Here is a 17,746-nt window from a genome sequence, read left to right on the forward strand (position 1 = left end):
TTTTATAACAAAGCTGACTATAGCTAGGTTGATCAAATGAGTTATTATCTAACTGAGGGTACTTTGGAGATTAAAAAAGGGGCATTAATAATAATAATATTAGGACATTAGTTGTAAACTGCGATGTGTATGGTCACTCTAGCCATAGCTTAAATTCCACTTCATGTATCAATAAGGCAGAATGAACATTCACCATATTGTTCAATGTCTAAAGCCACTCATATGGATAACATATATTGAATGTTTACTATGTGCAAGGTACTATTCTATGTGCTTCTCATGCGTTAACACATTTAATCCTCTTCCATTTAAAAGGGAGGCAAATGGAGTCACGTGGTTGTAACTTGCCCAAGATTGGATGGTCAGAAAATATTCAGAGAAGCCAGGATTTGAAGCCTAGAGCATGTAATGATGAACATACTCTATATTCAGCTTCTGTTCATCAGTGGCTTAAAGGAAATGGGGCTGCCTCTATGCAAAATTTCAAAGTAGGCCAACATCTCTGGTAGCTAGTCTTTGTTTTGTTGACTTTCCATTTCACTCGTCCTAGCCCTGGGCACTCAGTGTTCTGTGGTTTAGGTTCTTGTTCTCCTTCACAATTCTCATCAGACATTTGTACTTGCCAGTCAGTTACTTTATTGTGAATAGAGGATACTGGCTACCTGGTACCATTAGAATAAATGAAAGAGCACACCCAGGCTCTGAAATCCAATAGACTTGAGTTTGAATGTAGGGCTCTGTCTACCTATTAGCTCTTAATGGTGGACAAATTTGAGTTTCCGTTTTCGCAACAGTAAAATAGAAGTGCTGACATTTTCCTTCATGAATATCTACAGGATTTGTAAGTTAAAACCAGGTATTTCCTCAAATACTACAAAGAACAGTAAGTGCTTGGAATTGGGTATGAGTCAGTGTAAAGGGCTGTAGTACTCATTTCTTTTCTTTTTCTTCTTTTTTCTTTTGGGTAGAGATGGGATCCCACTATGTTGCCCAGGCTGGTCCTGAATCCCTGAACTCAAGTAATCCCCCTGCCTCAGCCTCCCAAAGTGCTGGGATTACAGGCGTGAGCCACTGCGCCTGACCTGTAGAACTCATTTCTCTTGCAATAAACTAAGATGAATAGCAAGCAGGTCCTAAAAAAATTTCAATTTCGTGGCAACATTAGTTTAAGAACACAGGCATGGAGACCAGACTATACCTATTGATATTACTATTAAATATGAAATGATTATGAAGTAATTTATTCTTCAACCATGTATTTATAAATACATCACAGCAACTGTACTTACTAGGAATCCCCTTCTTTCATTTTCTCCATTTTGAGGAACGTCCATGCAGGGATTCCAAACATTATCTATATTTGTGAATCACACGTTTGTCATAAAAATTCATTTGACTATTTGTAATTCACAAGTGCCACCTAGTGATGAGAGCAGAGCTGCTTCTGAGCTTTCAACTTAAAGCCATGGGAACAAAATGTGGCCAAATGAGGACATGATAAACTTTCTCCTTTTTGCTCAAGAAAGCAATTTTCTAGAACACCCTGAAATACAAAACAGGCACATTCCTGTAAGATGAGCCCATGGGCTCAAGAAGCCTCCATTCTTATTAGGGCCACAAGATATTTCACATGCATAGTGAAATGACAGGATCTAAAGTTATAATAAAGAAAGGTGAAGATGTCCAAGGTTGTACTGACCTGAAATACAGGATAGAAATAATAACTGCTGTGAATTAAAAGGAGTGACATTATAAGCACAGTCAATACTTAAAGAATTAAGTTTCTGTGTATCAAAAATGACTTCCCATTTTCAAAAATAGCATAAAGGTAGATACACTGGGGATGAGAAGAAAAAATATATTTAAAGAATGGACCCCTGCCTTCATGGAATGAAAGTGTGGTAGAGAAGAAATTTAAGACTAAATAATAGTACTTAAAAACTTTTAAACACTTACCAGCTGAAGAGAGCCAAAGGTAAGGGTCCATGATGAAGGCTAATAAACTCCTCCCTCCCCCTTTTCAGGATAGGGTTAGGGTAGGGATTCAACAGCAAAAAAGACTCATACCCCTCTCTTCTCACTTAGATCCCCAAGAGCAGGCATCCTCACAGCATGTGCTCTGCAAACACCAGAAGCTTCAAAGGAGTAAGGATTGTGGCAAGGAAGACAGACCAAGGGAGGCCCTAACCCGGGTTCCCTCAGCCCCAGTAGAACAGGTAAGGGATAAAGAAAAACTCTTGTGAAGCAAAAAGCAAGGTAACTGAGAATTAAGGAGTCTTCTGATCGCAGGAAGGAGGCTACGGTAGGGCAGAGTGTTGGGACCTACATTAGAGGTCTGTGGGATAGTAGCTAGCTCAAATACTTAATGAAGAACACAGCTGGGTTTCAGAGGATTAATGAAAGCCAAGGGGACGGCCTGGTTAGCATGCAGGGAGAAATGGGTTAGGCCTTCTGCCTTCAAAAGATGCAAGTGAGGCTTGATGTTGAAAGAATGATGAACTTCATTTGTTTACTCCTTAAACCAATATTTCTTTAGTGCGTACTACATCCAGCTCCTGCTTGGGATATCAGAAATACAGAAAGAAATAAGACAAAGGCTCTGATCTACACAAATATACTTTCTAGTGTATGTGGAGGGAGGGGAGAAGGAGAAAAGACAATCGATATACAAACAAAAGATGAGTAAGAAAAAAAATCAGACTTTAAAAAAATGCCGTGTAGAACAACAATGACAACAACAACAAAAAGGATGCTATGACCAAGAGACTAGTGGCAGCTCCAGGCTGGGCAGTTTGAAAAGGCCATATAAAGAGGTTACTAATCTGACATTTGGATGACACAAGGCACCAATCCCAGCACTTTGGGAGGCTGAGGCGGGCGGATCACGAGGTCAGGAGATCGAGACCTTCCAGGCTAACATGGTGAAACCCCATCTCTACTAAAAATACAAAAAATTAGCGGGGCGTGGTGGCGGGCACCTGTAATCCCAGCTACTGGGGAGGCTGAAGCAGGAGAATCACGTGAACCTGGGAGGCGGAGGTTGCAGTGAGCCGAGATCGTGCCACTGCACTCCAGCCTGGGCAACAGAGCTAGACTCCGTCTCACAAAAAAAAAAAAAAAAAAAAAAAAAGAAGAAGAAACAACTAATACAAAGCTTTGCCCTAAGGGAAAAGAAAAACCTCACAACCTTATTCACTCCAATATGTGAGCCCAATCTAAGGGCTATGCACTATTCTAGGCACTGAAGATACAAGAGTGAACAAACCAAATCAAAATCCTTGTTCTCACTGTTTATATTCTTGTGGAAAAAGACAAATAAAAAGGAAGGGAGTTGTGTGCTAAGAAGAAAAGGAGTATAATTGTGTGTGTATACACACATGTATGCACTCTGCCTCACTCCAATTTTAGACAAGGTAATCACTCAAGGCCTCACTGAGAAAGGTGACATTTTAGTGATGATTTACAGAAATACTTAGGAATGTTTGGTGTGGCTGGTGTATAGTGGAGGAAGGGAAGAGTGATTGTAAGGTAAGGCTGGAGGCACAGGCAGAGGTTGGATCCTGAATGGCTCTACCTACCATGAAAAGGAGTTTGAATTTCAGTCTAAGTGCAATGTGAAGGAACTGAAAAAATTCAAGGAAGTAAGGATGGTATGTGACTTACATTAAAAAAAATCATTATAGCTCTTAAAGAAAGGATTGTAGGGAAGCTAGGATATGTAAATAGAGACCCATTAGGAAGACATTACAGCAGTCCAAACAAGCAACAATAGCTGCGAGGGCAAGGTCAATGGTAGTGTATAAACTGGGCAGATCTGGGACATGTTTTAGAGGTAGAGTCAATAGGGTTTGCTGATGCTCTGCATCCAGGCAGGACAGGTGTAGAGAAAAAGAGATGAATCAAGGAAAACACCTAGACTGGAAAACAGTTTACTGAGGGATAAGAATGATGCAGATTTTTTTTTTTTTTAATAACTCAGAGTTTGGTTTTAGTCATATGAAGTTTAAGATGCCTACTGGATATCCAAGAGGAGATATCAAGTAAGAAGGTAGAAACGTGAGTGAGAGGATCTATGGAGAAGTCAGACAAAGAGATACAAACTTGGGAGTCATTAGCATGTAGTCAGTTTTTCTAGTCAATCAGTTGGAAGAGGTAACCAAAAATAATATGGAGATACTGGAGTCCAGGAACTGAGCTTTGAAGCAGTTCAACATTTAGATCACAAGAGAGGAGAAGGAATGGGCAAGGAACAGGAAGGAACAGTCAATATGGTAGCAGGCAAACTAGGAGAGCGTCAGAGAAGCCAAAAGAAAAAGACGTTCCAGGGGGAAAGCAGATGTAAGGACAGTGAAAGCATATGCCAGTGGCTCTAAAAGTGTGGTCTCCGGTTCAGCAGTATCAACATCACCTGGATATTTATTAGAAATATAAATTCTCAGGGTGCAACCCAGAATTATTGAGTCTGATGGTAAGGCCAAGCAATCCATGTTGTACCAAGCCCTCTAGGTAGTTTCAATGTTTGAAAACCACTGCATTCAAGGCTAATCCATTAACAACACATAATAAGGCAAGGTATTTCAGTGGAAGCCATTACACAGACCAGAGAGCTCTCCCTTGCTGTTTATACTATTTGTGGAAGCTTTCCACAGCACCCATATGTCATCTTGGGCAGGAGAAAGGGAAAAGGAAAATACTTATGAGGGAAGACTGAATTTTGAAATAACCGAATTAATCTTGAAATTTTTGAGTACAAAGATACTTAAAAAGTATTACATGGAAATTATCCTTGTTGTGGCAAGATTAAATGCTTTTCTCTACTGAGTTGAAAAGAGGAATGACTCATAATTAAATAGTAGTTATAGAAAAATAGTTACATTTCTGAACTTTTAAAAACAAGTAAGAAATACCGGCAGGAGGACAGGAGTTTGTTTTGTTGTGTTTGTTTTTTTGAGACAGTGTCTCACTCTGTTGCCCACGCTGGAGTGCAGTGGCCCGATCTCAGCTCACTGCAGCCTCTGCCTCTCTGGCTGAAGTGATTCTCCTGCCTCAGCCACCCAAAAGTAGCTGGGATTACAGGCTTGTGCCACCACACCTGGCTAATTTTTGTATTTTTAGTAGAGTCGGGGTTTTGCCATGTTGTCCAGGCTGGTCTTGAACTCCTGAGCTCAAGCGATCTGCCTGGGTTGGCCTTCCAAAGTGCTGGGATTACAGGTGTGAACCACTGCACCTGGCCAGAGACAGGAGTTTTGTGCTTTAAACAAAAAACAGTATAAGCATATATCCATAAGAGTAGAAGATAGAATAATCAGATGATATATACAACAGATAAAGTTGTTTCCTGGTATACTTTGCTCTCCTTCCCCCCATTCTGATATTAGCTCTCTAAGGGAGAAGTCTGAATGGGAATTAGAGGTGGCAGAAGGTGCTATGTAGCATAAAAGAAGCTTCCCAGGGCATTCCAATATACTTCTCATTCCTTTCTTCAAGAAATAACATTTTAAAGAAATGCAATTTTATTATCTGTGTAACGATAATGCAACCTTATATTTAACAATATATTATAACTTGTAAAGCTCTTTATTACAAATATGATGGAGTTTGAGTGTCACCATAAACCCATGAATATATAGGATTTTTTATTCCTACCTTAGAGAGAAGAAAACCAAGGCTCCAAGAACTGAAGTTACCTATTCAAGGATCATGGAATTAGTAAATCAGAGTCAGCTTTCAGGTATGTTTCATGGTGCCAACAAAACAGAGGCCTGCCAGGATTTAGCCCAGTGCCTGGTACAGAGAAAAATGCTACTCAAAGGCAACAAGTATGATAACTAACAACAATCAACTTTTCAAAAGATTATATTCGAATCACATTTTAGCTGTTTAGAGGGGGGGTTTTAAAAAGCCCTAATCTCCTTTAAGAAAAAAGAGTGAAGTTGGGTTAATAGAAGGCTTGTGTATAAAGGGCTTATGGCAGTCTCCAAAGATGGCTGTCAACAATCCCTTCTCTGCCTGTCTCTGCTTAAGAATTCTATTTTAGCCTCCTTCACTGATTCTTCCTTCCTCTGTCCAAACCTCAGATGTTGCTACTTTCCAGGGTTCTGTCCTTGGCCCTTTTGTTTCTAAATGTGTTCTCTAATCTCATGGCTTCATACTCTCAGATCTCTCCCATCCAGGTCTTTTGCTCAAGCTCAAGATATATTTAAAACTGCCTTTGAGACTCAGGGGTCCTAGAGGCTTATTAAGTTCAATATGTCAAATACTAACTCCATTATCAGTCCCTCACTTGTGTATATTGTGGTTTACTTGACCTTAGTTAAGTAGATTTACAGATATTATCTCAATTAAGTCAATTCTCACATTTTAGAAAGGTTTTATTTAGAAAGTATTTATTGCAACTTGAGCCACGGTCAAATGATAGTAGGAAACCTTTCATCTCCCATTGTTTAAAAATATGTATTTCACACATACACACTGAAAACTGAGTATACAAAATAGAAAGTGTTTTGTTTTACCGGTGGGAGACAGACAAACAAAAAATTGTGGATATCACTGCTCCAACAGGAAATGCTGGTTAAGAAAGTTCATTACTGTCTGCACTCCACCTCTCTCAGGCTAGGTAAAACAGCACTCCACTGACTGGGGAAAATCTTACATGTGTATAGATTTTTAAAAAATATATATTTCTAAGAAAATGTTTCAAATGCAAATATCTTGGTAACAAATTTCCTTATTGTATTAATCAAGAACATAAAATTGTGGAGAAGATCAGATGTAGAATAATAATATGTCTGGACTACAAAGGCCAAGCCTAAAAACACATAAGGAGATTATGTACATTATTAGATAAGGAATGAGCCAATGTTACAAACTACAGAAAGCAAATTTGATGTTTTTCTTGACATATGGTAGATCAATAGAAAAAAGTGGCATAGATGGCCACTCTTGAGACATACTGGCAACTGAGGTAAACAATGAAAAAACTTAATATTCAAGTTGTAAACCACTGAAAGAAGGCCACTTTTTATTTACTACCAAATTTCCAATTCAAGTTCACAAATCAAACCTGCTTTCTGAACCGAATTCTTTTCTGAATAATATAGTTTGTTTGACACACTGTAATTAACAATTAGGTTTTTTGTTTTTTAAAATTTTTTATAGAGACAGGGTCTCACTATGTTGCCCAGACTTGTCTCAAACTCCTGGCCTCATACAATCTCCCACCTTGGCCTCCCCAAGTGTTGGGATTACAGGTGTGGGCCACCGTACCTAGCCCAACATTATTTTAAATGACCATTTTTTCCCCAAAGATGAATTTCCATCAAAAGAGTAAAAAAGAGAACATATCAAGTTACAAGTATTTCCCCTATCACACACATCCAACTAAAATGGTGACCTACAAATAAATATTTCAGATATTATTCATAATCCTTCATTTGTAAAAAACAGGAATGCAAAAAGGACTTTGGTTTTAAAAGGGAGGTCAATTTGGAAATATTTCCTTCTAAATTTATGAATCTAAATTTTGTTTTCTAAATCAAAATGTTTTTGATTAATTACTTTATGATAAGCATTTCTCCCCATATGGTTGAATCCTCTTTGTTTTGGGTCTACAACTTTAGTCTCATACAATTAAGTAGATTTAAATTTAATTTCTTAATAAAAAATATAGAAGAATATGAGATGGTATATAGAATATTTCCATGCAACTACTATTGAAAGGCACAAAAACAAAAATCAGGTTTTGTGTGTATGTGTTATTTTTAAAGAAATTCCTTTAAAAATTAATTTATGATGTAAGATGACTCCATTCCTTCAGACAAGTCATGTTAAACAACCAAACACACACCTAACCTAAATGGAAAAGGATCTATGCCTTTGTGCTCTTAATTTATTATTAAATAATTCTTTTAATTGTTCCGAATTCATGTTATTTTTAGTTCAGTGACTATAGCTGTCAGTTTCATTTGGCCCTGTTCTATGAACTATCTGAATGGACCCCTGGTGATGCTGACATTGTTCTGGCTAGAAATGAGGAACATGACAGAACAAGCATAGATCATACATTTATTAGTTAGGACTTGGAGCCTCCAACTATGTTAGAACTTCAATATCTATTAATAAACTGTGGCAGAGTGGAACTGCCATCTGCTAACAAGATGGATTTGATAACATGAAAGTAAGCTTTGATTATTCAAACTTTCTTCTGAATTTTTCACACAGTCTTTTAATACCTGCCACAATACGTCTCACCCGTTTTCTAGGCTTTTATTTCAAATAATATGCTCATGCTATCTTTTAAGCTACAGATGTACAATGCAAAAATTATCTCTGTAGCTACCTCTTAACTACAGTAATTCCAGATTTCTACTGAAATCAGTGGTCACTTTCACATGAAAGAATGTATTGATTATTTTAGGTATCCATAATTAAATAGTGACTAACAAATCTATGTACTCAGTTTGTTTAGACCACTATAAATTAGGTTTTTCTCTAATACCAATTCCCCATATATTTATAACTTAAACTTACAAAGTATATGTAACTGTTTAAGTTCTATCTATATCTCCTCTTTGTAGCATATTTTAGCTTTTAAAGCAAAACCTTTGTGTGTCTCCTTAACGAAGCTGAAGAATATATACAAATGGTGCAGTAATTTTATGTGTCCAATACTGTAGCTTTGTTCCTACACTATAGTTGAGGTCAGCATTATGGGTCTCCCTTTTCAAAAGCAACCATTGTAAATAGTGTCTTTTTAGCACTCTGTAGTAAAGACCTACCATACGTGGCCTACTCATAGCATCTGGCCCTTTACAGCATTTTTTATCTCTGCTAAACAAAAGTATCTGCTAACTATAATAGAGTTGACATTAAAACAAGACTCGGATCTCATTTCTAATGTAAGTGTTGCCTTAGCCAAATCGCATAAATTAGCTTCTATTTTATCACATGTAATATAAGAGAACAAGATGGGCATTTAATTCTTATTATTATGCTGTGATACTTTCATGTACTCATTGAACAAATATGTATAGGGAACCTTCTAGGTTCTAGGCATTGGGGTTACAAAAGTGAATAAGGCACCTTACATTTTGCTGAAGGAGACACAATTTCAGTTACTGGTAAGTACCATGAAAGGTAATAGAAATGACAAAGATCTAGGTTGCTCAGGGAATGCTTCTCTAAGGAAGTATTAATAACATTCGAGGTGGGACTTGACTGGTGAGGAGTCAGTCATCTTAAGTTCTGGGGGAACAGCACTTTAGGCAGAGGAACAACTGCAAAGAAAATTCATCTTAGTGACTTTCCCAACCCATGATGGTCACTTTATTCAAAACCTAGTTTTAAACTTGTCCCTACTCAATGGAACCTTCTGTGATTAACTGTTTTCAAATTATGGCTTAAGTGTCTAATTTACACTATATTCACAGTTTTAAATTTGTGGTCTATAGTTAACTGTTCCGTGTTTACTCCAGTCTCACATCATACTAAGTCAGGCATTTTAAGGAGGTAATCCTAGGATTCTTCTATCATCTTTTTTTTCTTTTGAGACAGAGTTCTCTCTGCTGTCCAGGCTAGGGTGCGGTGGCATGATGTCAGCTCACTGCAAACTCTGCCTCCTGGGTTCAAACGATTCTCATGCCTCAGCCACTCAAGTAGCTAGGATTACAGGCCTGTGCCACCACACCCAGCTAATTTTTATACTTTTAGTAGTGACGGGGTTTCTCCGTGTTGGCCAGGGTGGTCTTGAACTCCTGGCTTCAAGTGATCTGCCCACATTGGCCCTCCAAAGTGCTGGGATTACAGGTGTGAGCCACCGCACCAAGCCCTATTCATCTTTTAGCGTACCTCAGAGTATTACGCACAGATGAGAATGTTCATTAAATGCTCAGGACCAACTACACTAAAAAGGAAATCAGTATTTTATTTCCCCTTTCCCATATTAGGTTTGGTTATAGAGTACTTCAGAAAGTACTGAGTGACACTGTAAATCCAGTGGAAAGGGCAACTGACTCACAAGTGAGAAATCTCATATTCAATTCCCAGCTTTACCATTTACTTAGGCATGCGGCTTCTGGCAAGTCAAACTCTATGACTGCTTGTCAATAACTGTAAAATGGGATATCATTTGCCCTGTCAACCCAGGATTAGTTGGTCACCAACTAAATTCCATAGGAGACCATGATCACTGTCTTTAAAGAATTCCTAAGCTTACTGTAGAAAACAGTTAAATACTGGAAAAAATGAATGTGTTTTCATTTTAGAACTGGAAAAGACCTTACATGATCTTGTTCAATCAGTTTACATGAGTAACCACAGGCCCAGAAAAATGTGGTGACTTCCTCAAAGTTACAAAAATATATTATGGCAGAATCAGTACAGCATCTAAATTTTCTTTTTCAGTCCAGAACACTTTCCACTATACCACCCTGTGTAACACTCCTTGCAACCCATCCCCTCTTTTATTCCAACATTCTCTACAGCCAGATCTAGATGGTAAACACTAAATGACTTTTAAAAAGTACCTAGGCAGATTTCTGAGGCTGAGACCTTACCTAATTTGATTGAATTGAAATGAATTTAAGATGTGCCAAACTAATACTACTGAGTTACAATAGTAGAAATGCAAGATCAGCTAATGTCTTAGAAATATGTATCTACTAAATGGCTGCATATTTGGCCTGTGGTTGAATTATTATTTTTTTTACAGTTTCTAATTATATTGATATAATACAATTCAATTATATCGAGAAATACATGACTTTCTTAATTTAGAAGGTAATATTCTCATACAATATAAAATATTGGAAGCAACATAAAATAGTTTTTGTTTCTGGTCATCTTCCTCTGTTACCTTACAATTGAACTGGAAGTGTAATCTAAGTTGACAAATAGCTAATAAGTGTTCATGGTTCACCCTGGATTATGTAACACTGGTTTAATGTACGCAAACGAAGAAGATGATGGAAATTATGTAATGCTTTCAATATCAGAAAGGTCCAAATTCAATCTTTAATGCAAAAATGAACTAAGTATTAAACATGAAAGGGAATAAAACAAACAACCCAAATGACTGCCTAATATTAGAAACAAATTTTCATCTAAAAAACAAAAACCTATTCCCAGAAATGTCCTAAACACACACACACCCACATACACACAAAGATTGAAACACTATCTAAACTGAGAGAAGGGTCTTGGAAACACAGAAACCTAACCAGAAGCGAAATAGCTTTAGGGGAAGAACATCAAAATGATAACTACCTCCTTAGTAATTCGTTTTTCCCTGAATCAAGAATGTAAAAAGCTTTAGAAAGCAGCATTCAAAAACTAAGGTTGTTAGAACCAAATGAAGTAAGTTTGTGAAAGCATTTAGTAGACCATAAAGCACAAGTTATTATTATATAACAATTTGTAGTCTACAAGCATAGCAATTCATCACAGAGCAGACGTAAACACTTATTTAAAAACTGCAATTCTTGTATACTGACTCACTGAATTTTTATTCTTAAAAAAGAATATTAGCCATGAAAGCTGGATCAACTATCCACTTCTGGAAAAGGAATTTATCATAGCCTCAATGTAAAAAAAAATAAACGCAAAACATTTCCCCCTCTTTTCAAAATACTGGTCTTCTTTTAGCCATGTGACCTTAAAGCAGGTCACATTTCCTCTCTGGAACTATGTTTCCTAATATGTGTCAGGCCCTGTGGTAGGTGTTTTGCATATAATGTCTACTAAGATCTGTTATGCAGATAAAATGAAACAATTTATTAGCCCTTTCTTAGAGTAAACTAAAATTCAAAGGGGTTAAGAAACTTGCCCCAAATCACACAGCTAATAAATGGCATATCTGATACACTGAACTTTCCTCTAACTCCAAAGACCTTGCTCTTCCCACCATATTATCTTGTAAAATGAGGATATTCTCAATGATCTCTAAAGTTACTTTATGTGATAAAAAATATATAATTCAGTAATCCATTACTCTTCCAAAACATGCACAGGAAAAAAAATTCATTTGTTGAACGTTATCTCACTACTTTGAACTTGCTGACACTTAAAAATAATTTTAGAATTTTAAAGTAGACATAACTCGTTGATAATCTATAATATTTCATTAGGGTTTTCATGGGATATATAAGGCAAAGTGCTTAATAAATTTAAAAAATGGCAAATACATGGTAAGAGATAGTATTTTCAACCAAAGTTTTTAACAAGTTCTGAAGTGTCTTTAAAAAATATATATGCAGTTTTTACTTTTCTAAATTTTATAGTCATTAGAACCCAATTTACCTGTTAATTTGAAAAACGACGCTTTAAAGTCACTTTGAAATATCTTGTTCTAAAATAAATTACTGCAGAATAAAGAAAGGATATGGGTTTTCTGATAGCGATTTCTAGTCTAATGTTATATTCTGATTGTCACCGAAATCATTCGTTATCTCTTCAGAATATGCTACTTGAAACATCTTTCGATCGTAGACCAGTCTATGTTACTTATGGTGAAATTCACCTACATTAGCCCAACTGAAAGCCGAGCGTTTAAACATTACGAGTATTGCTGTGCGGTATCGGAGAAATTGAGAACCATTCGGTGCTAAGGGAAACACTTTATTAGACTTGATGATCTACTAATTTAACAAGCATTTATTGAGCATCCCCTACATGCCAGGTACTGAAGTAGAAGTCGAACATAATACAATCTTTGGCCATTAAGAACATCACGTCCAGCGGACTGAAACTCCAGAACGGCTACGATCTTCGCTGAAACTACTACTTACAGATACGAGAACTGGTGGACTACACTGTCTCACCAGTTCATTCTCCTGTTTATCACCGGAATATCAAATCCAAAATCAAGAGTACCCAAGAGAGGAAAAAAGGCAGCTACTCCCGAGCAGTTGAGCTCAGACAGTAACCCCCACTCCCACGTTACTGAGGGCTGTGGGGTCTCCCGGGTGGACCCCGCAGGGTCCCGCGAATTAGAGGGGCCCCGGGAGCCACCTTCAGAGCCGGGACCAGGCAGAGGCGGGGACAGGGCGGGCCGGGACCGGCGTCTCCATGCCGGGCCTCGCTCACCTCTTCCACCTCGATCTCCTTGTAGTCGATCTCTTCAAAGTTGAGGACCTGAGAAGGGGCTTCGATCATCTCACCGGCCGAAGACGAGGAGGAGGAGGAGGCGGCAGAGGCTGTAGACATGATCCCTCGCGGCGCCCGGTGGGGCCGGGAACGGTGCCGCCCGGACAATCCGGGTGAGACCCGCGCCCACCCGCCTCCGGACCGACCCTCAGCCTGGAGCCGCGCAGTCCTACTACCCGGCGATCCGTGGCGGGGGCAGACGCAGCGGCCACAGCCGTGTCCGGCTCTGGCTCTGCTGCGTTTTCCGCCGACGGGCCCCGCCCACTACACTTCCGGTTCCGGGCTGAAATCGGAAACAGGAGGAGGGCCGTAAACTCCGGGGTAGGGGAGGGGAGAATTTTGTGACTTGGAAAGAAAAGGAGGGACAGGTTGGGGATGGGGTGGAGTAAGCTAAGAAGCAAGCTTGGACCTCTAGAACAAATTTCGCGAGACCTTTATTACAGGGCCTCAGCAACCGGATGATACCGCGAGAGAGGACGCCTGACGTAATTAAAGTGCGCGAACGGAAGTGGCGCGGAACATGACGGAAAATCAGTACGGTTGGTCCCTTAAGGACCAGCGGGAAAGATAAAAGCTGGGGTTTCGTCTGTGCTGCGTGAAATATGTCTTGGCCTCACTTCCTCTCCTCTGAGCTACCTGCAGACGGGCGAGGTGGTGTTGAACTGTGTTTTTTGTGACGAAGCTTTCTTTTAAGTTTCATCCCTAAACTAAGTTGACCTGTTTCTTTAAGACGGCTTGCAAAATGTGTTTTCCTCAATGTGGGATATGGAAAGAAGCAGTTGCTCCTGTTACTTTGAGCTAGTACCTGACGCTATGAGAAATTCTAAAAGAGCGAATCAGATCATGCAACATGAATAACTATGGAGGCTGAGTGATCAAGAACAGAAGTTAATGTTTTGGTGTTACAAACTTTCCACAGATTAGGTGAATAAGATATTTATAATTTGGTGTGTTCATCTCAAGTTATGGATTACGAGTGCGGGGCACTAGTGCTTTAGTAAATGAATCATCAACAGTCGCTTTGAAAATCAAATATTTTCGTCCCCATTTTCAGGACATGAGAAAATACGCTGAGAGTTTAAAGCAGTTATGGTCCTCACAAACTAGATCAATCTGTCCCCAAGATGGTCAGTATTGCTCATGTTGTACTACCAGCACAAGTTTTAGTTTTAAACTAACTGTTGAACTTTATATAGTCCGTTTGACATAAAGCCTAACTGCGGAAAATTGGAGTTAGAGATGAAGATTTAAAGACCAAGAATGGATTCCTGCGAATGTCAAATTCTAAGTTTCAGTAAGAGACTGAAAGGGGGAAGTGAGGAAAATAGTAATTGGAATGTCACCAGAGGAGAGCTTTCCAATGAAGAAGTAGCCAACCAAGTATATGCTGTATAGAATTATGTTAAACACATTTGGGATTGCAAATAAATCATTGGATTTGACCATCAAGAAGTTACAAACTCCTGGGAAACATTCTGTCACTTTTTATCATAGTTCTAGTGACACGCAGTGACAGTTTGATGAGTGGATAAAAAAATGAAAGAAGCGATAATTTCTTTTCACTGTACACTCTCACTTTGCATGCTCTTACCCAAGGTCTCTGTTTCTCATACTATTTTTATAATGATGACTCCTAATCTCCAAATACTCAAGATTTTTCCTGAATTCTGGACCTATTGGTCATCTCTACTTAGACAAACACCTAAACTTCAAGATACCACAGCAAATTCAAAAGTTGTCACCCACCACAAATATATTCCTATGTTATTTTCCTGTGTCACTTAAGGATGCCATCATCCAGTTGGTTGTCCAAGTGAGAAATCAGGGCATGTGAAATGATGCGTGGTGCACTGATACCCAAGAGAAGCTGATTTAATCAGTGGGACAGTCATTTTCACCTGTCATTCCCCTTGGATTTCCAAACAAATATGGTCACTTCTTACCTTGTGCTATAACTCTGCAGGTCTATATCTGATTTCCCTGTAACACCTTGATCTTGCTGCCAGGTGGGAACTCAATAAATACTTACATATTTTGTACAAATGAATAGCTTTTGTCAGTCCTCCCTTTCCCTGGAGTGTAAGATATGTTTCCTGTACCTTCAGTTTAGGACTGGAATCTTGACAAAGGGCTAATTACTACAGCCATGATGCAGTTCTCCTGCTTGATTTTTTCCCCCAAAATTTCGTTACAAAAATGTCAAATATAGAGAAAGGTTGAAAGAATGTTATGGTGAACACCTATATGCCCACCACCAAGATTCTACCTTTAACATTTTACTATACTTGCTTTATCATAATATACATATGTGCATCTCTCCATCCATATTTACATCCATCTACCATTTTGCTAGATGCATTTCAAAGTGAATTGATTACATGATTTTGAATATCTTCTATCCCAACATTTCTATGTTTTATCCACTGATTTGGACTTCTGATATTGATGCCAGTCTAAAATCAATTTTTGTCCAACTTGCTTGCAGATTACTTTTTTTCTTTTTTGTCTGCCTGCGCCTTTTCCCTAGCTTCTAGTAATAGATGGAAAGTTTCATCAGTGTTTATGTCTCTGGGTTCAGTCATTCCCAAGGTCCAATCCATCTCTTACATTCTGTGATTTGGTTATGTGAGCTAGTAAATTACCATTTCATTTAAGCTGGTCCAAGTTGTATTTTTGTCACTTGTAACCAAATAATCCTAAATAATAAAGTTTAAATGCAGAGGAATGATGGAGGGGAGCTGAACCTCTCTCAGTTCACTTCAATTTTGACTTTGCATTTCCTTTAACTTTCATGAATTAAGGATAGAAACGTGACCTCACAATTTCATGTCAACTTCAGTCACCAGTCTGTGTGTCTCCACAAGTTTCCAGATACATATCAAAACTATTTAGGTAAATTCCTTGAAGTCCCTCTTGAGTTTGAGCACCCTCCACCATTCTCCCTCATGTCAGCACCCTAATAACTACTCTCTAACTTCCAACTCTGTCTTCAATTTTGGCCCTTTTATACTCTCCAGGGGATGAGAAGACAAGGGTTTCAAAATCCATTTCCCACCACCTCTTTGCTTGTTCTAAATGAGATTCTGATCTTATTTGGCTCATTTTGGGTGTAGGGATATCTGGGACCTATTTTCATGGAGGCTTAGCAGAAACTGGGACTAAAGTAGCACCACTTTAATGTTCTGGGTCATATATCTGTCAGACAAGTGTTCCATATTTCCATCATAGGCTTGATGATAACATCAATAATTGAGTTTCCATTATTCTCTTCTGCCTTTTGGGGTATTTGCTATATTCTACAATAGTGTTTTTCAATCTTTTTTTTTCATTATTGTTCTTTTAAGGAGCCTTTTTAGACATCTTAATGCCCCTCCTCAAAGTTTTAATACCTCAGATACACTGTATATCTATTTATGTATTGTACGTATATTTGTGCTTTATATGTAAAAATAGTAAGATTTTTTCTCTCCCAAGTTTTTGCCCCCTTTGGAGGTGTTATTGCCTCCATTGAGAATGCATGTACTAGCAGTTTCATTTTTCACATGACACATCGCAAAGTACAACAGAGAGCATCTCTTGGTAGCCATCTCAGAAGAGCAGTTAAACATTCTTTTTCAAGATTAAGTGTGCATTAAGTTAAACATTCTTTTTCAAGGGTAAGTGTCCCCTTGAGGGATGGGGAACAGGATGCTTGAGGATACACACAGTCATGCGCTGCATAACGATTTTTTGGTCAATGGACCTCATATGTGACAATGGTCCTATATGATTATAATGAAGCTGAAAAAATCCTATTGGCTAGTGACATTGTAGCCATAGTAATGTCATAGCATGACACATTACTTATAGTGCATTACCTGTGTTTGTGGTCATACTGGTGTAAACAAACATGCTGCTAGTCATACAAAAGTATAATACAATTATGTGCAGTGCATAATATTGATAATGGTAAACAACTATGTTACTGATTTATATAATTACTATACTATTTAAATTGTTATTTTACAGTGTACTCCTTCTTCCATAAAAAAACTATAAAAGAGCCTCAGGCAGGTCCTTCAGGAGGTATTCCAGAAGAAGGCATTGTTATCATAAGAGATGACTGCTCTCTGTGTGTTATTGCCCCTGAAGACTTTCTGGTGGGACAAGATGTGGAGGTGGAAGATAATGATGTTGATGATCCTGACCCTGTGTAGGTAGACCTAGGCCAACATGTGTTTGTCTTAGTTTTTAGCCAAAACGTTTAAAAAATTAAAATAAAAAAATTAAACAGAAAAAAATGTATAGAATAAGGATCCAAATAAAATACTTTTGTACAGCTGTTCAGTGTTTGTGTTTTAAAGCTAAGTGTTATTACAAAAGAGTCGAAAAGTTTTAAAAAATTTAAAAGTTTATGAAGTAAAAGAGTTATAATAAGCTAAGGTTAATTTATTGTTGAAGAAAACTTTTAAAAAATAAATTTAGTGTAACCCAAGAGTACAGTGTTTATAAAGTCTACAGTAGTGTACAGTAATGTTCTAGGCCTTCACATTCACTCACCAGTCACTCACTGGCTCACCCAGAGTAACTTCCAGTCTTGCAAACTCCATTTATGGTGAGTGCCCTA

General features: G+C 38.1%; 1 protein-coding gene across 4 annotated transcripts in view; it reads right to left on the minus strand.

Moving 5' to 3' along the window:
• The window catches only part of MAP3K7 (mitogen-activated protein kinase kinase kinase 7), a 71,055-nt gene extending 57,417 nt beyond the window's left edge, over window positions 1-13,638 (minus strand). Inside the window, exon 1 of one of the 4 annotated variants that reach the window (XM_054491644.2) lies at window positions 13,081-13,638. In XM_054491644.2, coding sequence (XP_054347619.1) covers window positions 13,081-13,200 — 120 coding nt within the window. In that variant the 5' untranslated portion in view covers window positions 13,201-13,638. The remainder of the gene's footprint in view (window positions 1-13,080) is intronic. The other 3 variants (XM_054491643.2, XM_063666435.1, XM_063666436.1) reach the window with 3 other exon arrangements.
• Window positions 13,639-17,746: the final 4,108 nt, after the last annotated feature.

Source organism: Pongo pygmaeus, chromosome 5 (assembly GCF_028885625.2).
Source record: "Pongo pygmaeus isolate AG05252 chromosome 5, NHGRI_mPonPyg2-v2.0_pri, whole genome shotgun sequence".
Lineage (NCBI taxonomy): Eukaryota > Metazoa > Chordata > Mammalia > Primates > Hominidae > Pongo > Pongo pygmaeus.